A 23,405-nucleotide genomic window follows, 5' to 3' on the forward strand; every position below is an offset into this window, starting at 1 on the left:
GCTGTAAAACGCTCAAGTGAGAACCAGGGCCATAGGGAAGCATTGGTTTTCATGTGTTAAGCGTTTTACAGCGCGTTTGAACGCGCTGTAAAACGCTCAAATGTGAACCCAGCTTTATTATATGAGCTTTCAGTAATATTCTTGTCTTCATATTTGTGCATGTACAAACCGGATTTCCAAAAAAGTTGGGACACTATACAAATCGTGAATAAAAACTGAATACAATGATGTGGAGGTGCCAACTTCTAATATTTTATTCAGAATAGAACATAAATCACGGAACAAAAGTTTAAACTGAGAAAATGTACCATTTTAAGGGGAAAATATGTTGAATCAAAATTTCATGGTGTCAACAAATCCCCAAAAAGTTGGGACAAGGCCATTTTCACCACTGTGTGGCATCTCCCCTTCTTCTTACAACACTCAGACGTCTGGGGACCGAGGACACCAGTTTCTCAAGTTTAGAAATAGGAATGCTCTCCCATGCTTGTCTAATACAGGCCTCTAACTGTTCAATCGTCTTGGGCCTTCTTTGTTGCACCTTCCTCTTTATGATGCGCCAAATGTTCTCTATAGGTGAAAGATCTGGACTGCAGACTGGCCATTTCAGTACCCGGATCCTTCTCCTACGCAGCCATGATGTTGTGATTGATGCAGAATGTGGTCTGGCATTATCTTGTTGAAAAATGCAAGGTCTTCCCTGAAAGAGATGACGTCTGGATGGGAGCATATGTTGTTCTAGAACCTGAATATATTTTTCTGCATTGATGGTGCCTTTCCAGACATGCAAGCTGCCCATGTCACACGCACTCATGCAACCCCATACCATCAGAGATGCAGGTTTCTGAACTGAGCGTTGATAACAACTTGGGTTGTCCTTGTCCTCTTTTGTCCGGATGACATGGCGTCCCAGATTTCCAAAAAGAACTTCGAATCGTGACTCATCTGACCACAGAACAGTCTTCCATTTTGCCACACTCCATTTTAAATGATCCCTGGCCCAGTGAAAACGCCTGAGCTTGTGGATCTTGCTTAGAAATGGCTTCTTCTTTGCACTGTAGAGTTTCAGCTGGCAACGGCGGATGGCACGGTGGATTGTGTTCACTGACAATGGTTTCTGGAAGTATTCCTGATCCCATTCTGTGATTTCCTTTACAGTAGCATTCCTGTTTGTGGTGCAGTGTCGTTTAAGGGCCCGGAGATCACGGGCATCCAGTATGGTTTTACGGCCTTGACCCTTACGCACAGAGATTGTTCCAGATTCTCTGAATCTTCGGATGATGTTATGCACAGTTGATGATGATAGATGCAAAGTCTTTGCAATTTTTCGCTGGGTAACACCTTTCTGATATTGCTCCACTATCTTTTTGCGCAACATTGTGGGAATTGGTGATCCTCTACCCATCTTGGCTTCTGAGAGACACTGCCACTCTGAGAAGCTCTTTTTATACCCAATAATGTTGCAAATTGACCTAATTAGTGTTAATTGGTCTTCCAGCTCTTCGTTATGCTCAAATTTACTTTTTCCAGCCTCTTATTGCTACTTGTCCCAACTTTTTGGGGATTTGTTGACACCGTGAAATTTTGAATCAACGTATTTTTCCTTTAAAATGATACATTTACTCGGATTAAATGTTTGATCTGTCATCTACGTTCTATTACAAATAAAATATTGACATTTGCCATCTCCACATCATTGCATTCAGTTTTTATTCACAATTTGTTTAGTGTCCCAACTTTTTTGGAATCCGGTCTGTATTTATTATATATTTTTATATTTATTATGTTATTATGTTTAAGGGGGCTGAAGAAACAGACATTCAGTAATTTAGACTTTTTGATCACCTTTTTTATTCCATTTTTTTGGAAGGCCTGTGTGGATTTAATAGGAAATTTTATGGGTTATTGCAGAAACATTTTAGAATAGTGAAAAGAGAATGTTCCCATTTTTTCATTTATTTTTTACACATTTTATATATTTTTTACATTTTGTTTTCAGTGCAAGCAGAGAACTTGATCACTCACATAATACATTGCAATATTTTTGTATTGCAGTGTATAATGCCTGTCAGCTTAGCACCTAATAGATGTAATATTTCTAGAAAACAATCATAACACCACAGAAGTCATAAAAATCTATTTTTTTACACATCAACAACAGCAATGTTTCAACTCGGTCCTGGTCTTCAATAAGAACCATGGCAGGTCCGAAACCTCACTGTTGTTTATGTTAATACATGACTTCTGAAGTAGTATGATCTTCTATGAGAAATATGATGTGAGCTATCATTTGTTAGTGCAATGTGAGCACGCTGGAGGATTGTGCTGCTGCCTCTCCATTTTTTTAATATGTGCAGTAAGTTAACACACTTTGGGGTATTGTAAGCACTGGCTGCCCTAACAACACATCAATACTCTGCAATTACGTTGTGTGGGGGACCATAAGGGAACAGTGGTCAGCAATGACATGTCTTCTAATGAGGTAAATGGCTAGGATTAAAGTTATCTCTGATCCTGGCTATTGCAGCAGGAGCCTAGCTGTATTTTATAGCTGGCTGCTGCTGCAGATGTTGTGGCAGAGTTTCTTGCCTGTGCCATCACCATCTTCTAGGTGCTCATTAGTATTTGCCTTGGCTTATTGCAATTACTACTCTTATTCTTGATTTTATTTAGGTAGTGAAAATACTGAAGCTGAAGAGGAATATCAAAGAAATAGTCAAGCAAGTTGGGTGCAACGCATGTTGATGGCCTTAGTTAGTGACACTGCCCTATTCAACACACGTGAGGGAAGAGCTGGCAAAGTGCACAACTTTATGCTGGGTTTAAACCTAAATACATCATATCCTTTGTCACCTTTAGCACATATGACTACCCAGGAATCTGTGGATGATGATGAGACTGATCTTGCAGTCGCAGGTAACTAACCATTAATACTATTATCTTCTGTTTTCATTTTTTATTTTTTTTATATTGACAATTTTTATTGTTTTTCTTTTTCATAGATTTGGTCATTGCCAAAAACATAATGCAATAACATTACATAAGAAATGCCAAAGAGTAACAGTCACAAGTACAAGTAGTAGTAGAATATGTAAAACCAGGCCGGCATGGCCCCATAAGGACAGGTTTCAAGTAAAAGTGAACATTAACACTTATTTAAATCAACAGTATGACAAAAGTACTAAGGCACAATTAGTGTGTTGTGAGGTAGAGAGTATCTAGGGTATAAAACCCCTAGGTTTAGTTTACAGGTCTGTGGCTAGTGGGGGATGAGAGCTAGGAGAATTTTCTTTGAGATCTCCAAGGGGACAAAATTTGGAGGAAAGTGGGTCTTGACCGTGACTCCCAATGAGAGATTTCTTCTAGTCTATATATCTGGTCTACTTTGTTAATCCAATGATCAATACAGGGGATCTCGGGAGACAGCCAGTGAGTCGGTAAGAGTAGTCTGGCTGCTGCTAATAAGAGAGAGAAGAGTGTTGATTTATAGGGGGCCACTCCCCCTATTCCCAAGGATAACAAAGTTAGTTCAGAAGAGCAGGGGAAAGAGGTCTGGCAAATCTGCTTGCTCAGTTTAATTATGTTGTGCCACCAGGGATTGATTAGTTCACATGACCACCAGATGTGTAAAAAGGAGCCTTTGGCCCTGTTACACCTCCAGCAGATATCAGAGGCATTTGATTTATACATACATGTCTTATCTGGAGTCCTGTACCATCTCGTAAGGACTTTATAACTGTTTTCTTGGATACGTATACACCTAGAGATCTTGTGGGGAGAGATCAGTGCTTTAGCTATCTCGGGGGGTGTCAGGGTCCGCTGAAGGTCTTTCTCCCAGAGTCCAGTTACTGCAGGTTTGGGCATAGAATAAGGAGATTTCAGCTGCTTGTATATTGTGGAGATGATTTTGGGAGGGTATCTTTTGTTACCTATCATTTCTTCAAACCAGCTAGTTACGCTTGAAGGAGGAGTTTTCCTTGTGAGAAGGAGTGATTGGGATCTAAGGAAGCGCATAAGGATAGGGTTGCGAATCTGTGTTTTAAGCATTTTGCAGATTTCAGGGTCTGGGAGTATGCAGCCATCCTGATCCAGAAATTGTGAAATGGCAACCTCCGAGAACCTCAGGGAGATAGGGCAGCTTTCCCTCAGATCCTTGGGAGCCAGATCAATAACATCCTTTATAAGCATAAGAGGAGAGGGTAGTGATAAGGCCCTGAAGCTGAACGAGAACCATCTCCAGACCTTTAAAGTATTCCGGATGAGGGGATTAGGTATTGAGCTTGGTACCGGAGGATGTCTGTCAGCCAGCAGAAGGGCCCTAATAGGGGAGGGTAGTAGGGCATTTTCCAGTATGAGCCAGGATTTATGAATTGGGCTTCTAATCCAATCTACAACTCTTGAAAGCTGGATGGCCCTCATGTACGTCTCTGGGTCAGGAAGTCCAATTCCCTCTTTAGCTCTAGGCTTGGTTAGTGTATCAAAGGAGATGCAGGAATTTTTACCTTGCCAAATGAACTTGCGTATATGTTTATTCAGGGAAGCAAAGTAGGATTTAGGGATATCAATAGGGAGCACTTGCATCAAATAAGTGAGTCTAGGTATAACCAAAGACATAAGAATGTTCTTTCTTCCAAACCAGGAAAGGTATGGAAAGTCCAATGAGTCCAGCTGGGCTTGTATGGATAATAGAAGGGGTTTATAGTTTAGTTGAAATAGCTCTGGCAGGTGGGGAGAGATCTTTACCCCTAGGTATGTTAATAATTGGGTTTGCCAATTGAATGGGGGGTTTATCTGGAGGGACGAAAGACTAGGGGGGGAGAGGCCAACATGCAAGATTTGGGATTTGGAGGGGTTGACTTTAAAGTTTGACAGTGAACCAAAAAGGCTAAGTTTTGATAATATTTTGGGCATGGATTCATGTGGGTTAGTGGTCAGGATCAGTAAGTCATCTGCAAATGCTGCCAGTTTAAATTCATGGCCCCCAACAGTCAAACCTCTGATCTCTTTATCTTGTCTAAGTGCTTTCAGAAGTGACTCCCTCACCAAGACAAATATAAGAGGTGAGAGTGGACAGCCCTGTCTCGTTCCGTTTCTTATTGGAAAGTGGGAGGGCATGAGCCCATTGACTGACATGGACGCTGAACAGTGGGTATACATTGAAAACACAGCATTGATGTACGGTTCTGGTAGCTGAAATTTTGAGAGGATCAACCTAATGTATGTCCAATCCACTCTATCAAATGCTTTTTTAGCGTCCGTGCCAATCATGACCAGGGGGGTGGCTTTATGAGAAGCGTAGTATAAAGCATTTAATATCTTGGTGGTGTTAGCCTTCCCTTCACGTCCCTTAACAAATCCCACTTGATCAGGATGGATCAAGTCGGGTAGTAAGTTTTGCAATCTTGTGGCTAATATTTTGGCTAAAAGTTTGATGTCAACATTGAGTAAAGATATAGGACGGTAGTTGGAACAGGGGGTGGGGTCTTTGCCCTCTTTAGGTATAATTGTGATAGTGGCTTTTGTCATATCAGAGGAGAGTGGGTGGCTGGCTAATGCGCGGTTACAGATGGGGAGCATAAAAGGCAGTAATATCTCCCTGAAGGTCGAGTAGTAGGATATGGGGAGACCATCAGGGCCGGGGCATTTTCCTTTAGGGGTTGACTTAATGGCTGTTGTTAGTTCTAGGGCAGTGAATGGCTTAGACAGAGATTCCTGTTATAATGAAGTTAGGGACAGGAGATTGAGGGTGTCTAAGAAGGATTCACTGTTGGCCTCTCTTCCCAGATAAGGGTTTGGATGATCAGGGGATGGAAGATTGTAAAGAGACTCATAAAACAGCCTAAATTGTTCAGCAATCTCTTCTGCTTTAAAAAGTTGAGTGCCATGAGGGGACTTGATGCAATGAACATATTGGGAATTTCTTCTCTGCTTTATTCTTTGCATCATGTACTTTGAGGCTTTATTGCCATGAGCGAAGGTTTTTTGTGGGGCAGACAAGAAGAACTTGGCTGAACGCTCATTTAGTAAGTTTTTTAGTTGAGTTCTGAGAGAAGAGAGTTCCGACAGTTGGTGGGCGAGTAAAGATTGCTTATGGGCTTTTTCTGCCTTGTGTATTTTTGATAGTAATGTAGTGAGTTTTTTCTCAGATTCTTTCTTAAGAAAAGAGCAGAAACTGATTAGTCTGCCTCTAATATATGCCTTATGGGCGTCCCAAAGGACCTGAGGGGATATCTCAGGGGTATTATTGATTAAGAAGTACTCCTCTAGGAAGGAGGATATTTGTGACTTATGTTTGGCAATGACCAGCAGGGACTCATTGAACCTCCGACCTGAGTGTCTATCAGACTTGACATCCAGGCGTATATCACAATAAATAGGGGAGTGATCAGATAGGGTAATGTCACCTATCCGAGAGGATGAGCAGAATTGTAGTTTTTCTATTGGAATTAGAATATAGTCGATTCTGCTATATGAGTTATTGTCTCAGGGTTAAGGCAGCGCCATATGTCTACCATACTCAAATTGTAGAGCTTTGTGTGTAACAATTTAAGAGCTCTCGTTGACACAGGGGATTTCTTTGAGGATGTGTCAATGAGTGGGTTGAAGGCTAAGTCTCCGGCTATGACCAGAAAACCTTCCCTATGGGCTTCTACTAAAGCGAGGATATTGATGAGCCAATTAATCTGGTCTGTATTAGGAGCATACAGTTGCAAGAAAAAGTATGTGAACCCTTTGGAATGATATGGATTTCTGCACAAATTGGTCATAAAATGTGATCTGATCTTCATATAAGTCACAACAATAGGCAATCACAGTCTGCTTAAATTAATAACATACAAATAATTAAATGTTACCATGTTTTTATTGAACACACAATGTAAAAAACATTCACAGTGCAGGTGGAAAAAGTATGTGAACCCTTGGATTTAATAACTGGTTGAACCTCCTTTGGCAGCAATAACTTCAACCAAACGTTTCCTGTAGTTGCAGATCAGACGTGCACAACGGTCAGGAATAATTCTTCACTATCCCTCTTTACAGAACTGTTTCAGTTCAGCAATATTCTTGGGATGTCTGGTGTGAATGGCTTTCTTGAGGTCATGCCACAGCATCTCTATTGGGTTGAGGTCAGGACTCTGACTCGGCCACTCCAGAAGGCGTATTTTCTTCTGTTTAAGCCATTCTGTTGTTGATTTACTTCTATGCTTTTGGTCGTTGTCCTGTTGCAACACCCATCTTCTGTTGAGCTTCAGCTGGTGGACAGATGGCCTTAAGTTTTCCTGCAAAATGTCTTGATAAACTTGGGAATTCATTTTTCCTTCGATGATAGCAATCCGTCCAGGCCCTGACGCAGCAAAGCAGCCCCAAACCATGATGCCCCCACCACCATACTTCACAGTTGGGATGAGGTTTGGATGTTGGTGTGCTGTGCCTCTTTTTCTCCACACATAGTGTTGTGTGTTTCTTCCAAACAACTCAACTTTGGTTTCATCTGTCCACAGAATATTTTGCCAGTACTGCTGTGGAACATCCAGGTGCTCTTGTGCAAACTGTAAACGTTTGGACAGCAGTGGCTTCCTCTGTGGTATCCTCCCATGAAATCCATTCTTGTTTACTGTTTTACGTATCGTAGATTCGCTAACAGGGATGTTAGCATATGCCAGAGACTTTTGTAAGTCTTTAGCTGACACTCTAGGATTCTTCCTCACCTCACTGAGCAGTCTGCGCTGTGCTCTTGCAGTCATATTTACAGGACGGCCACTCCTAGGGAGAGTAGCAGCAGTGCTGAGCGTTCTCCATTTATAGACAATTTGTCTTACTGTGGACTGATGAACAGCAAGGATTTTGGAGATACTTTAATAACCCTTTCCAGCTTTATGCAAGTCAACAATTCTTAATCGTAGGTCTTCTGAGAGCTCTTTTGTGCGAGGCATCATTAACATCAGGCAATGCTTCTTGTGAAAAGCAAACTTAGAACTGGTGTGTGTTTTTTATAGGGCAGGGTAGCTGTAACCAACACCTCCAATCTCATCTCATTGATTGGACTCCAGTTGGCTGACACCTCACTCCAATTAGCTCTTGGAGATGTCATTAGTCTAGGGGTTCACATACTTTTTCCACCTGCACTGTGAATGTTTACATGGTGTGTTCAATAAAAACATGGTAACATTTAATTCATTGTGTGTTATTAGTTTAAGCAGACTGTGATTGTCTATTGTTGTGACTTAGATGAAGATCAGTAATATATAAAGACTCCTGTACTCCACTTGAGTTTCAATGCAAAGCTTTTATTTTAGTGCGGTTCCAGTCAAAACATTTTCGGCTGAGAAGCCTTCTTTAGTGTAACTGGAGAGGCATACAAAGTGTCATAGATGAATATACAATAATCACAATAGGTATAGAATCAATTGTATAGTACATATAATATCGCAAAAAGGTGCGTCACAAACAAATATCAGGTAGTATATCGAATATATTATATACAAAAGGGGGACGTGTCGATATGGCACGTGAGGAGAGCATTAGCTGTCATCTGGGGATCCAGCAGGATCATCATCGGAGTGGTCTGTGGTCAGTAGGTGGTTTGAGGTGGTGCGCTTTTCTCATGGTGAGACTGTGGTGCTTCACTGGTTACAGAGTTGGTCAATGGGTAGCAGTAAGTGGGGTTAAGGAACATAATTTGCGGAGTGGGACAGAGAATATGCAAAAACCGTATTCTATGGACCGTATCATAGAAACCAAAATTGAACGTGGTGTACATAAACAAGTTTATATATCATATGCTATAGGCTAAACAATGTTTCATCACAAGTGGTTAGACAGTCTAATTACATGCAGAGTCCGCTGGGTAAGGATTTCGCAACATATTGTTAAGACAGACTGGGTATAGATTATACAACATATTAGAACAGGCTATTGTCTCTATATGAATACCATATAGGAGAGTAGTTCAGTAGCCACTTATTCATTGTTAATTCTTACCCGGATTATGGCCGCATCGAATCCGAAAAAAAGCTTGAATAAGAAGAGTTTCCTCTGTGGTCGGCAGGGATGCTGCTGTTTGTATGGGCTCTGTGTCCCTTTCTGGCATGCGGTCCGGGAGGCTATAGCCTGTATTCCGGATTGCCATGCTGCCGGTTGTGTCTCCGTTCCCCTTATGTGGGATCCGGCTGCGCAGCGTGGTTGGAGGGGCGGGTCCTAGCTGACGTACTTCCGGGTACAGTGAAGATGGCGTCCGGAGCTTCTCAAGTATAATTGCGCATGCGCGCGCTGCGTCCGTGCGGCCGCTGGGGTGATCAGCTGTTGTCTGCCACTATGTGCAGACTCGCATGCGCCTGGATGCGATCCTGCTGACAGTTAGCTATTAGGATAGTGGGGGAAGCGCTGGGACTGTGGTTTGGGAGGGTAAAGCTTCTGAATTGTCATATTTACCTGTGGAGGTCCATTGGGGGAGTATCTATCATATTTACCTCTTAGTTGGTCAACCAATGGATTCGTTTGTCTATAGATGTCATATTTACCTATGGATGTCCATCAGAGCAGTGTCTGTCATAATTACCTCTAGATGATGACCAATGTAGTAGGCTATAAAGGATATGATCTATTCAGTTCCCATCAGGAATTAAGATGAGGATCAATATCTGCTCTAGAATATGAATAGAGGTATTGTTAGAGCTGCTTGTTTTAGGAAAAATCAATGTCTGTAACCTATATTTATGTTATCTGTGGTTCATGGGGTAGTTCATGTGATAGATCTGCACCCGAAGTTCATGCTGTGTATTATATAGATGGAGGTTCATTTTCCACATATGATTGCCTGTGGGCACCGTTAGCGCCGCCGCATTGGTTTAAGTCTATGTGCTTTAGGGATCATATAAAGCTTCCTATGTCATAGTCCCGATTTAGACCCTTTGGTTCGAGTGTTTGAAGGCGGTGTATCCACATGGCTTCCCTGGTCATGAGGAGGCGTGATAAATCTCCGCCCCTTCTGGGAACTGTTACTTGTTCCACTACCTGGAACCGTAGTTGGGCGATGGTGTGACGTTTGGCTGTGAAATCTGCGGGAATGGGCAGGTGGTTGTTTTCACATCGGATATTAGACTTGTGCTGGCATATTCTGTCCCTAATGGTCTGTGTGGTTTCGCCCACGTAGGTCAGGCCGCATGGGCATTTGATGGTGTAGACTACATTGGTTGAGTCACATGTAAAGTAACCCCGTATTGGGATCCCTTGTCCTGTAAGAGGGTGGAAGATTTTGTCCCCCTTTGTGACGTGTGAACATTGCGTACAATGCAAGCAGGGGAAAGTGCCCTTGCGTTGCGTTTGTAGTAATAGTTGTCTTGGGTTCTTGATGTTGGAGCCCACATCTGCCCTCACAAGCATGTCTTTTAGGTTTTTGGGGCGTCTATTGCATGGTAGGAACGGAAGTGAAAATGCCTCGATGTGCGGGTACGCCTGATGTAGGAGGTGCCAATGTTTCCGTAAGATGTGTTGTATCTTGTGGGCAAAGGGGTGAAATGTGTGCACAAAGGGTACCCTTTGGGCCTGTTTTTCCCTAATTTTTTGGCTGGGTTTTAGGCATTCTTTTATTACCGTGTCGGGATAGCCCCTGTTTAGGAAGCGTGTGGACATTTCGTCCAATCTCTTTTCCTTAATTGCCGTGTTGTCGACTATGCAGGATATTCTTTGGAATTGCGATCGTGGAAGGGATTTTTTCATACTGGTAGGATGGAAGCTGGAGAAATGTAATAGACTATTGCGGTCGGTCGGTTTAGTGTGTAGAGTGCCGTTGAGATCCTTGGAGACTGTAGTGTCTAGAAAGTTAACTGATGTACTGCTGTGGTGTAGGGTGAACTGAAGTTCAGGCCGGATGGAATTCAAGTAGGTGAGGAAGTTTTGTAGTGATTCTGTAGTGCTGTTCCATATGCAGAAGACATCGTCTATATATCTTTTCCAAATGACTACATGTTGTTGGAATTCTATGTTCGTGTAAATATGGTCCTCCTCTAGCGTGGCCATGTAGCAGTTGGCGTATGGTGGTGCCATGTGTGCCCCCATTGCGGTCCCTTGTTTTTGAATGAAGAATGTGTCTTCAAGCAGAAAGTAATTTTGGGTAAGTACAATTTGGAGGAGGTCCATACACAGTGAGGAGATTTCAGGTCTGGTGCCCGTTGTCTCGAGTAATCTCTTAGTGGCAGCTAGACCCTTGCTGTGTGTAATTGATGTGTAGAGGCTTACAACATCAAGGGTAGCCAAAATGCAGTCTGGTTAAACCTGTTTAATGTCCCTTATGAGGTGCAAAAATGTGGACGTGTCAAGGAGGAATGACTTGGTGGTTTTAACTTTTGGTGTGAGGACCTTTTCCAGGAATTCAGAGATGGGAGATAGAATGGAATCAGAGGATGAGACTATAGGGCGTCCTGGGGGTTTGTTGAGACGTTTGTGGACTTTGGGTAGTATGTACATTACAGGTGTTATCGGGTGTTTTTTGGATAGATAAGATATTGTTTCATTGTCAATGGTGCCCTTGCCTAGGTGGGATGTCAGTACTTGTTGGATGTTGTCCCTGATGGCTGAGATGGGATTACGTGACAGACGTTCGTAAATGTTAGTGTCATTTAGTTGTTTATGGATTTCCTCGAGGTAGTCCCTCTTGTCCATAACCACCAAAGACCCGCCCTTGTCGGCCGGCTTGATGGTTAAGTCCTTGTCTTTTTGAAGGCATAATAGAGCATTACGTTCATCCTGTGATAAATGAAGATCAGATCACATTTTATGACCAATTTGTGCAGAAATCCATATCATTCCAAAGGGTTCACATACTTTTTCTTGCAACTGTATATGTTCACAAATGTGAACAGTGATTGTCCCACCTGGCCTTTGAGGATGAGATATCTACCATCTGGATCTTGTATGTGGGATTTATATTGAAAGGGAAGGCCTCTATGGAAGCCTATACCAACTCCTCTCGAGGCGGCACCCCCAGCCCCACAGTGGAATCAGCTGGGAAATTTAGAGTGAGAAAGATTAGGGTATTTATCATGTTTGAAATTTGTTTCCTGGAGAAAGACTACTGAACATTTCTCTTTATTTAGCAGAGAGAAGATCTGGCATCTTTTAGAGGGGGATCTCAACCCCTTGACATTGTAAGATACTAGTCTGAGATCAGACATATTCGGGTATTTCAAAGGGTGTACAGGGGGCTGTAGATAGCTTAATAAAAGGGCAATGACCAACCAGTATTAGGAGGAGAGAGAGGGTGCCACCTCAAGGAGAACATTCCAATAGCCACCACTTCAGACGGCCACAACTCTGCGTTTTCTTTCTCAGCACTACCTTCAATTCACACATATGAAAGATTGTTAGGCTAGATCTTGAGTACCTGTCAAAGCAGTAAAAATAAAAAACATAAAGTGTAACAAGAAATAGAAGCCAAAAATGATTAGTTATTCGCCATTCATGGTAGAACTTGACATCTTTGTCTCCCTGGGTGGATGGCATAAGGGGGGAAAAGGCAAAAATACCTAGGAGCAGCAACTCCCTCTATGGAGTCAGTATAACTGGAGAATCTTAATGATGGAAAACCCATGGGCTTGTATAGAACTAGGGAACACTCATTTTTTAAAGCTGTAATAGCCGAGAGTGGATGAGGGGGGGGGAGGGGTTTAATCTTTTTTGTTCTATAGAGAAGAGAGAGCTGGGCAGATTTTTGTTGGAGGCAAAGGTATAGGGGTGGGGACTCCACTTTTCGTGATTTGTGGGAGGTAGGACTTTATGATACGGGAGTTAACTCATCTATCACATAGACTACATTTTTAGATAAAAAACTATCCTAGCCTAAGAACAGATGGGAGAGGGATCCCTACTGTCTCGTCGTCCAATACTGAGTGGAGATAGGGCGTAACTGGATGTAGTGAGAGTATGAGTACCTATATCACCACTCAGTATAGAAAGCAGAGTCATGTGGAGAGTACTGAATAAATGTAGTAGTGGTAGAAAGTCCCGTAGAATAAATCCTGTAGCTCTCTATTCACAGGGAGGGAAGTTGGAAGCTGGTCACTTATCTGACAGAGCTAGACGCTTAGGGGTGGAAGAAAAGTTCCCTCTTCTGGACCTTTGGAGCTTTGGGGTGCGGAGAGGCTTCCAGGGTGTCACTGAAGGCAGGTCCGGTAAGGTGGTCATATTCTGAATTTCTGGACCATGTCCCAGTTTTCTATGGGTAATGGAGAAAGCTGAAGGAGGTCGTAAGCTTTATCCAGGTCACTGAAGGAGGAAATGTGGATGCGACGACTATCATGGAGAAAGGAAAGTCCAAATGGAAATGTCCATCTATAAATGATCTTGTGGTGACGTAACCAGTCTGTGAGTGGCTTCATTGCCTTATGTTTTCTCAGTGTTGATTGAGCTAAATCCTGGAAGATGGTGATAGTATTATTTTCCCACTCTACTGAGCTGGAGTTTCTGGAACTTTCCAGTATGGCTTCTTTAACTGGAAAGTGCAAAAACTTGCAAATCACATCTCTGGGTGGTTCGCTAGCTTGCGGCTTTGGGCGGAGTGCTCTGTGAGCCCTTTCAATTAGGACCTCATGTGCAGAGTCCGGACCCAGTAGTTTAAGGCAGATCTGGATAACCGTTTCAGGAATATCTACTGCTGGAATTGTTTCAGGAATGCCTCTGAAGCGGAGGTTGTTCCGCCTACTCCTGTTTTCTTGATCTTCCATTGCGGTATATAAGGCGTTAATATGATTCTGAGCTAGGGATAAGCTGGAGGACACCTCGCTCTGGTGTTGTAGGATTGTGGCCTGGGTTTCTTCCAAGGTTTCCACCCTCCGGCCTATGTGGCGTACGTCCTCCTTTATTGAGGAGAGGTCCAGGCTAAGGGGTCCCAGAGCGTCTGCCAGGGCTTCTTTAATATAAGCTCTGGAAATGGGTAGGCAGTCTATATCACCGGGATCTTCCCCTACCTTATCGCCGCCTGTAGCCGTTGCCTGCTTGTGGCTTGAGCAAGGTGTTCCGGGCGCCATCTTGGATTCCCTGCTCACTGCTGCAGCAGCCGCCTTTTTAATAAATTTCTCCATTTCTCCGGATTGGCTCAGAGATCGGGTATGTCCCATCTGGTCAGCGGTTTTCTGGCCACCTATTTTGACCATTTTGAGGTCCAGTGCGCTGAAGGTAAGGAGCTATGAGGGATATGCTGGCAGGAGAGCTGCACCTCACACAACCATCCGACTCTGGTGCCGACTCCACCCCCTTCTGTTTTCATTTTTAACATGTTTGGACATCATGACCTAAAGTATGCACATTATGTTGTCTGCCCACCCTACTGAAAAAAAATTGTATGAACAATAAACAGCTTAAAGAAGTTTGTGAATTTACATGTTTCACAAATACCACATTTGCTTAAACAGTAATTAAAGGGGTTCTCCAGGAATTAAGAAAATGACATTTTGAAATATTGCTTTATTATAAATATATTCCCAAATACCTTTCATTAGTTATAGTGGCTCGTTTTGTCTAGGGAGCAATGGTTTTTTTTCCCCCAATATTCTTTATTAATTATAAATAAATACATATATAGCTTATAAACATACTAAAACATACATTAAAAGGGGGCATAACATGTCCGCATAATATATTAATCTACTCATATAAGCTGCCTATACAAATAATTCTTCATATAGAGAGAGCTTACAATACTTTCTATCATCCCGATAATATTATTATCCCCACCCTTGTTGTCACTGGAGCCACCGGGGTCGAACATGACACAGTCTTAGAACCAATTTTTCCAGACCTGATACCAGGCCTGTATCTGTTCCTTTCCCTGATACCATACTCGCTCATATTCCCTAGTTTTATCTATGAGCTCCGTCCATTCTTCAAATTTGGGGTATTTAGCTGAACCCTATTTCTGTACAATAATAGCCTTGGCCAATGATAACCGCCTTAACTACAACAATTTATACTTCTGACTTTTTTTTTATCTTTGGAAAAATGCCTAAAATTGTGGTTTCTATTTTTGGAGTCAGTTTTAAGGAGGAACTATTATCTAATCTATTAAATATCCTTGTCCAGTACTCTGCAATAATTGGGCATTCCCATATTAGATGAGTGAATCCAGCATCTTCAATATGACATTTAAGGCACTTATGTTCTTTAGCCTGGTAAATCTTAGATGAGAGCAGAGGAGTATAATATAAACTATGTATTATCTTGAACTGAATTCATCTATGTGAGTTTGAGATGGAAGATTTTTTTATGTTTTTATAAATTTCATCCCATTCTAGTGGGTTATTACATCCCAGTTCTTCTTCCCATTTGGTCTCGCTCTTAAATTTAATGTTTTTTGATAATTCTTTTATCAATCTGTGATATATTAGTGAGATTGTGAATCTAATCTGTGACGTCTTATAACAGTAATCCAAAAAAGTGCTATCTCTATTTATCAAAATTTTTTTATCTATATAAGTAATTATAGTTTTAAATTTCCTAAAATAGCTATGAGTGAAATTAGTGTAATACCCCTCTTTTCGCAGTACCTGGCATCAGGAAAAGTGAGCAGCTGATTTAAATTTGTGTTTTGCCAAAGTGGGGTAAATTGTACAGCATGCGAAGTTCCAACTAAATGTCTTGTTTTCTCCCATGTTTTTTGCAACATCTCACTGATAGGGTTTTCTCTATCCCGCACACCCAAAAAGCCTGTTTCTAAGATATGGAAGATGTATTTTTGTGTGCCATAGTGATCCCTAAATAATTGTCTTCTGTAGCCACTATTCCTGTTATTTATACACCATTGTAATTGTGCTGCTATATAGTATCCTCTGAAAAAGGGTAGGGAAAGTCCACCCTCCCCTTCAGACAGCCAAAGATAGTTCTGTTTAATTCTGATGCGTTTCCGTCCCCCTATTAGCTCATCAATTAATCTTTCCAACTAATTGAAAAAGGAATCCTCAATCCATATTGGACTGGCAATCAGTACGTACAATATTATCGGTAAAAAAATCATCTTGATCATAGCAATTCTATTTACCTGTGATAATTGGAGTTTCTGCCATACTCTAATTTTTTCCCTAACTTTATCTATCATCAGGGTTATATTTAATCTGCTATAGGTTCTTAGATTTGCTCCCACCTTTATACCCAGATAGGTAAATGAATCTGTGGGGGCCAATATATGAACCTTGTTATTTTTGCACTGGGCTACTCGTTTTAATGGGAGTAACAGTGATTTTTTTCCCAGTTTATTTCATACCCGGATAGAAATCCAAATTCATCAATCAATTTCATAATTCTTGGCAATACATTATATCCAGCTTTAAGGAATAAGAGAACTTCATCAGCGTATATATAGGCTTATCTTATCATTGCTCCCTCTCCCCCCGAAACCCTCAACTTTTTCGTCTGTTCTAATTTTACAGGCAAGGGGTTCCAAAAAAAGTGCAGATAATACCGGGGAGAGATGGCAGCCCTGTCTAGTACCACACTGCAAAACAAAAGATGGTGTATGGTCGCCATTTATTCAGATTTTATCTGTAGGCTGGCGATATAAGATTTGAACCCATTTGATGAAACTGTTCCCCAATTTCATTCTTTCTATGACTTTCCAGAGGAAGGGTCATTCCACCCTATCAAACACTTTTGCAGCATCCAAGGAAAGGATGGAACGGTCCTCCCCCTCCCCAACCTGGATATTAAGGATGACCCTCCATATATTTTCCTGAGCATTCCATCTAGGGATGAATCCAGTTTGATCTTGGTGTATCAATTTATTGATCACCGTTTTTAATCTATTTGCGAGAACTTTAGTCAGGACTTTATAATCCGTATTTAACAGTGATATTGGTCTGTAAGACCCAATTTCCTGACAATCCTTACCTTTTTTTTAACACCAAGGTAATGACTGCATCCATAAAAGAGGGAGGCAAGGATCCCAGTTTCCAGGATTCGTTTAAAGCCGAATGCACACGGCCGCGAGCGGTCAGTGGTAACACGGCCTGGATTCCTGCTAAGAGCAGGAGCGCACGGCGTCATTGGTTGCTATGACGCCGTGCGCTTCATGCCGCCGCTGCACTACAGTAATGCACTCGTATGATCTATACGACTGTATTACTGTAGTGCAGCGGCAGCATGAAGCGCACGGCGTCATTGTGAGGGGGTCACAGTCTGGGGCCCCCAAGATGAAACATATGATACTCCAATTGGATACATCTGTGACTACATTGAATATGCTATAGTGATATAACATGCAGTTTGTGTGACTGGCCACTAGAGGCCCTTAGTCGGAGAGCCCCCTTAGAACTAATGGAGCGAGATGTTGACAATTAATATATAAAAAGAAAAGTAATCTTATAGCTGCACCTGATTGGCTTTCTTATTTAAATAGACTGTAAAAAATAGCTTCTTATTTATTTTGTGCATTTTGTTATTTTGTTGCCATGTCCTAACTTCCTGAGAAAAGCAATAGGGGCTGGAGAAAGGAAGTGGCAGGAGGACAGAGAGTCGGCAGTTGGAGAGCAACGGATTCAGACGTGTCTGCTAAATTGTTTACCTGAGGTGTCCTGTGATCAGCCAGAGATTGAAGGCTTTATCCACAGCAAGCAAGGGACGATTGGTGAATATCTGCTGCCTGCTAAAGAGGATCTGTAGTCTTCATTTATAATCAGGAGCTGAGAAGACCAGAGGCCTGCCTGCCCTGAGGCCAGCGGTGAATCATCATCAAGAAAACCAAACTGCCATTCAAGCCTGCACTGGAGATCTCAGCCTGAAGCATTTTACACTCGGTTAGTGCGCACTTTTAATGGGACTTAAATTCTGAGCTCAGGTCCCTCCCTGCAATCAGGGTGAGGACAAGTTTTGGCACCGCTGCAGCAATTAAAGAATTACTGCGACAGCAAGTGGATCCACATCCCGGCTCTGAAGTTACAAATAGCCACGTGGAAGTTCAAGGGAGTCTAGCTGAGGTGGGGGAGTGGGCATTACCGGCATTTGGGGGGATAGTGTGGGATTTTTCTGTATTTGGCCTCTGTGAGCCACAGTGCCCCTCAGCCGAGATCCCAGGTACACAGACCCCAAATTTAGTGTTGATTCCTAGTGGCTTCAGTTCGCTGTGTTTGGTTAGGAGATCCTGCCATATTTAATGGCATTTAGGCAAAATATGAATATTTAAAGGCACAGTACCGGCTGGGGTCCCACTGTGGACAATCTTGGGTTGCTAACAACCTATAAAGGTTGTATCACCACTTCAGTACACCAGAGCATACCTCACTCCGTGTGGTCTGGCTGGATCACAGTGTACATTATATTGTATATAGTTTTCTCTTCTAAAGTCAGTAAAATTATTTTTGTTCACACAACTCACTGTGCGTGCATTCATTCTTGTGTGGTTCACTGTATCCCAATGGACTCCCTCGGGTCCACCTCTTACAAATTGGCGTAGTCGGCAGGATACAGTGACACCCATGCAGGCGGAGGGAGCGGCTCAGCCTGCCCTACAGGCTGTAGCAGCGAGTTCAGGGGGTGGCGAGGCAGTGGCGCCCATTGCCACCCACAGGGCAGCACCCCCACAGGCCCTGATGGTACACCTCCTGACGGGTGCTCTGTTGAATCACTTAGCAAAATATGACGGGAAAAACATGTTGCTATCCGACTGGGTAGACCGGGTTAGGGGAGCCATAAAGATGTATAACCTGGCCCCTGAGATATGTTTGAAGGTTGCCATTAACGCACTAGAGGGGCGGGCTAGACGGACCATTATGGTTAGGCCCCCGGAGGAGCGTGACACGTTTGATAAAATCGTGGCCTATCTCGAAAAGGTACATGGGGGTTGGCAGAGGTCACGACTCTATGTGCCCAATTCTTTAGCCAGACCCGGCCCTGCAGGAGTTAGGGAATAACCTTAATCGTCGAGCCCCTAGGGCTCTGGGTGATCCTGGAGGTGGAGACGATCCCTTAAGGAACCATTTTGTGATGGGGATTGGGGACGAGCGGCTAAGGCAGCAAATGTCCGAATACATAATCCAGAACCCGGACAAACCATTTGTGGAAGTCTACACAGAAGCAATCGCACGGGAACTCCGAATGACTACGGGAACCTTCAAGGCTGTGTCGGCTGTGCGAATGACTGGCAAAGTGCGGGAAGAATCCTCTGGAGAGGTGGTCCAGGAGAAGCTGTGTGAGGCAGTGACTGCGCTGTGTGCCGAGATAACTCGATGGAGGACGGCCGATTCGACAAGGAGGAGTGCCCCCATGGCCATACCAGCCATCCGGCAGGCAGGAGAGGAAATTCCTATGGGACGACCCCGTGAACAGAGGGAACGGATCCGGGTCCGCTGCTGGAAGTGCAAGCAGCTGGGTCATTATGCCCGAACCTGCTCCTCGGACCGGGCAGACGAAGGAGAGGGCCTTCCTTTAAACTCCCCACTGCCGCAGTGACAGGGCGGCCTGCGGTGGAGACTGGGAGATGACGCCCTATCCATGGGAACCAAGATTTGTACTCCGAGAGTCCATGGCTCAAAGCAGACATCGAGGGGCAGAGGGTTCGCTGCCTGGTGGATACCGGGTCAGAGTGTACGATTATGCCCTATGACTATTTTGAGGCCCATTTCGGGTGCAAAATGAGACCAGAAGCTGGCAGCCTGATCCTCTTGGTCGCGGCCAACAATGAAAGCTTGGTAGTGAAGGGGGTGGTATGGATGAGGATAAAAAAATTTGACCAAGATATGGGAACCAAAGGAGTGATCCTAGTGACAACATTCCCCCAGGCGAGGGTTGACCGTGACATTAGGGATGAATGTCCTGCGGGAGCTAGACCACCAGCTTTTTGCTAAGGAGGGCCCCCGCTATTGGCAGCATGCCACGACTCATCGACAGACAGAGAGTCCTTAGGCAGATGGTGAGGAGTTGTGGCTTGCAGAACAGCGTGACTCCAGGCCAGTCTGTGGGGATTGTAAGGGTTCCATTGTGCACCACAAAGGTGTTTGGCCCACATCAGGAGCGTGTAGTTATGATGGCCGTGGGCACCAACCGGAAGCTAGACGGCTTGGAGGTCATGGTAGAACCTGTTCCCAGTGGAGAAGAGAGAGCGAAACCGTTAGTAGCTAGAGCCTTGACAACCGTGAGAGATGGTCGAGTACCCGTCAGATGCATCAACCTGCAGGACCAGGAGGTCACCGTGCCACCCGGGACCCTGCTAGCCGAAGTCAGAGTGCAGGACGGGGAAGTGCTCCAGAAAGAGGAGTTCACTCTCGAGTCAAGTCAGCAAAAAGTATGGACTTGCGCTGTGGGGACGACCCCAGAAGAAATCCCCACTGCGGATTGGAATGGTTGGAAGATTATGGAGCTCATGGGTATGGATCAGGGAACCTTGACTCCTGAGCAGCAAGGGAAGGTAGAGACCCTTCTGTGGGAGTACCAAGGTGCCTTCTCCCACAATGAGGCGGATTTTGGGTGTGCGACAGCGATAGAACATGAAATCCCCACAGGGGACTCCCCGCCGATCCGAGAGCGATACCGGCAGATCCCTCCCAAGGTCTATCAAGAGGTGAAAACTATGTTGGCAAGTATGCTGGATAACGGGGTTATTCAGGAAAGCCAAAGTCCATGGGCGGCACCAGTGGTATTGGTCCGAAAAAAAGATGGGACTCTCCGGTTCTGCGTTGATTACCGGAAGCTGAACGCAAATACAGTACGGGACGCTTACCCTCTCCCGAGGATCGAAGAGACATTGTCTGCACTGGGGAGAGCCCAGTTCTTCTCCACCCTCGACTTGGCCAGCGGATACTGGCAGGTGCCTATGGCGAAGAAAGATAACACGATGGGCTTGTATGAATTCAATCGGATGCCATTCGGACTAACCAACGCTCCGGGTACATTCCAACGGTTAATTGAGCACTGTCTGGGAGACCTTAACTTTTGAATCGGTGTTGATATATCTTGACGATGTGGTGGTCTTCGGGAAGTCCTTTGAAGACCATCTGGCCCGGCTGCGGCAGGTCCTCCAACGCTTAAGGGACCATGGGTTGAAGATGAAATCAAAAAAGTGTCAACTCTTTCGTCGAAGCATTGAGTATCTGTGCCATGTGGTGACCCCAGAAGGGGTGCAACCCTCTCCCGGAAAAGTGGAAGCGGTTCAGAAGTGGCCACGACCAAAGACCCAAAAACTCCAGGCGTTTTTGGGGCTGGCAGGGTACTACCGTCAATTTATCCCCAAGTTTGCACATATTGTGGGGCCCTTGAATGAATTGCTCTCGGGGACAGCTAACAGTCCAAAAAACCATCCAATTTTGTGGGGGGAGAGGCAGGAGAAAGCACTAGATGAAGTAAAGGATGCTCTGACAAAAGCCCCAATCTTAGCTTATGCTCGGTTCGATACCCCGTTTCTGTTATACATGGATGGGAGCCTGCATGGCTTGGGGGGCCGTGCTAGCGCAGATGCAGGATGGTCGGGAGCGGGTTATTGCGTATGGGAGTCGCTCCCTCTGAGGGTCCGAGAGAAACCCAGACAATTACAGCTCCTTTAAGTTAGAGCTGTTGGCCTTGGTATGGGCAATGACGGAACGCTTCGCCGAATACCTGACTGGGATGGAGGTGTTGGTGCACACCTGAATAATGCGAAGTTGGGAGCTTTAGAACAGCGGTGGATAGCTCGACTGGCGAAGTTCAACTACCGGATCAAGTTCAGGTCTGGAAAAGAGAATGCTAACACTGATGCATTGTCCAGAGTACCTGTGGGCTCCCCGGATGGAGAGGGTGACAATGACGTGGAGGAGTCTGAGACTCCTGACCTGGGTCGCCTACCTTCCTTTGCGGCAGTGGCACACTTGCTGTGGATAAAGCCTTCAATCTCTGGCTGATCACAGGACACCTCAGGTAAACAATTTAGCAGACACGTCTGAATCCGTTGCTCTCCAACTGCCGACTCTCTGTCCTCCTGCCACTTCCTTTTTCCAGCCCCTGTAGCTTTTCTCAGGAAGTTAGGACATGGCAACAAATTAACAAAATGCACAAAATAAATAAGAAGCTATTTTTTACAGTCTATTTAAATAAGAAAGCCAATCAGGTGCAGCTATAAGATTACTTTTCTTTTTATATATTAATTGTCAACATCTCGCTCCATTAGTTCTAAGGGGGCTGTCCGACTAAGGGCCTCTAGTGGCCAGTCACACAAACTGCATGTTATATCACTATAGCTTATTCAATGTAGTCACAGATGTATCCAATTGGAGTATCATATGTTTCATCTTGGGGGCCCCAGACTGTGACCCCCTCACATCCCACCCCACTAGAGGGTGGCGACCTCGACACCACTCTCACAGACCCAGGGTTCCCCCACACAAACTCCTCCTGAGCATAGCGCTGAGGAGGATTCCCTGCCGTGGGCCTTGTCGTCCGACGTATTTGAGAAGGGGGTGTCTGACTTGGTACCACCGCACTCGAGGGTGACACCGGATCAATTACAGTTGACCGGGGAGGAAATCCCTCTGGATAGGTCCAGAGCACCGCCCACCACTCATCTGTCATCGCCCCTTTCTGGGAAACCGGTTCACTCCTGGGCGGAGCCTGCTCTCGAAATCGGCACAACCGCAGCATGTTTCTATGTAAATTTCTAACAGGACCTCCACGCCCCTCTGGTTCAATCTCGTAGACGGGTATGTCTGAACCCACCCGGCGCCGAACTATATATGGTGTGGCCTCCCACTGATTGTCCAGTTTTCCACAAGCCCTCTTCTCCCTGACCAGCACACGATCTCCCGGAGAGAAGACTTCAGTCCATACTGACCCCGAGTTAGGGTGTTGTAGTCGCTGCAACCGCTCTCCCACCACCTTGTGGACGGTCCTCAACCGTCGTCGATGTTCTCGAGTCCACTCGGTTGCAGTGCGTGCTTGCTCACTGTCAGGCGAGGGCATGTTCAACTCTCCCAGCTCTCTCCCAGCCCGACCAAACATAAGCATGTACGGTGAGTAACCGGTCGTGCTGTGCACCCGGTTATTATAGGCCCAAATCAATTCGGGGAGATACTCCGGTCATCTGGATTTCTGATCCTTTTACAGTGTCCTCACCATCTGAAGGAGTGTACGATTGAAGCGTTCACATGCCCCATTCCCTTGCGGGTGATACGGTGTAGTCCGGGACTTCTCGATACCATACAGGTGATATAGTTCATTCAGCAGGGCCCCCTGAAAGCAGGCCCCCTGATCCGAATGTATCCGACTTGGACACCCATACACCTGTTTAAAACTAGGGCAGATGGCCTCCGCTGCTGACTGGGCCATCTGGTCTCGGGTTGGCACTGCCACTGCAAACTTTGTAAAATGATCAGTCATAACCAAACAAAAACCATGACCTGAATTGGAGTGCCCCACCTGCACATAATCTATCATCAATAGTTCTAATGGCTGGGACGTTT

The 23,405-nt window shown here is 44.5% G+C and overlaps 1 protein-coding gene across 5 annotated transcripts in view; it reads left to right on the forward strand.

The window, feature by feature from the left end:
• Positions 1-23,405, forward strand: part of PLA2G4A (phospholipase A2 group IVA) — a 331,217-nt gene that overhangs the window by 216,340 nt on the left and 91,472 nt on the right. For all 5 annotated transcript variants that reach the window (XM_040407269.1, XM_040407267.1, XM_040407268.1 and 2 more), the window contains one exon: positions 2,674-2,916. In XM_040407269.1, coding sequence (XP_040263203.1) covers positions 2,674-2,916 — 243 coding nt within the window. The remainder of the gene's footprint in view (positions 1-2,673; positions 2,917-23,405) is intronic.

The sequence above is a fragment of the Bufo bufo genome, chromosome 9 (genome assembly GCF_905171765.1).
Source record: "Bufo bufo chromosome 9, aBufBuf1.1, whole genome shotgun sequence".
NCBI classification, from domain to species: domain Eukaryota; kingdom Metazoa; phylum Chordata; class Amphibia; order Anura; family Bufonidae; genus Bufo; species Bufo bufo.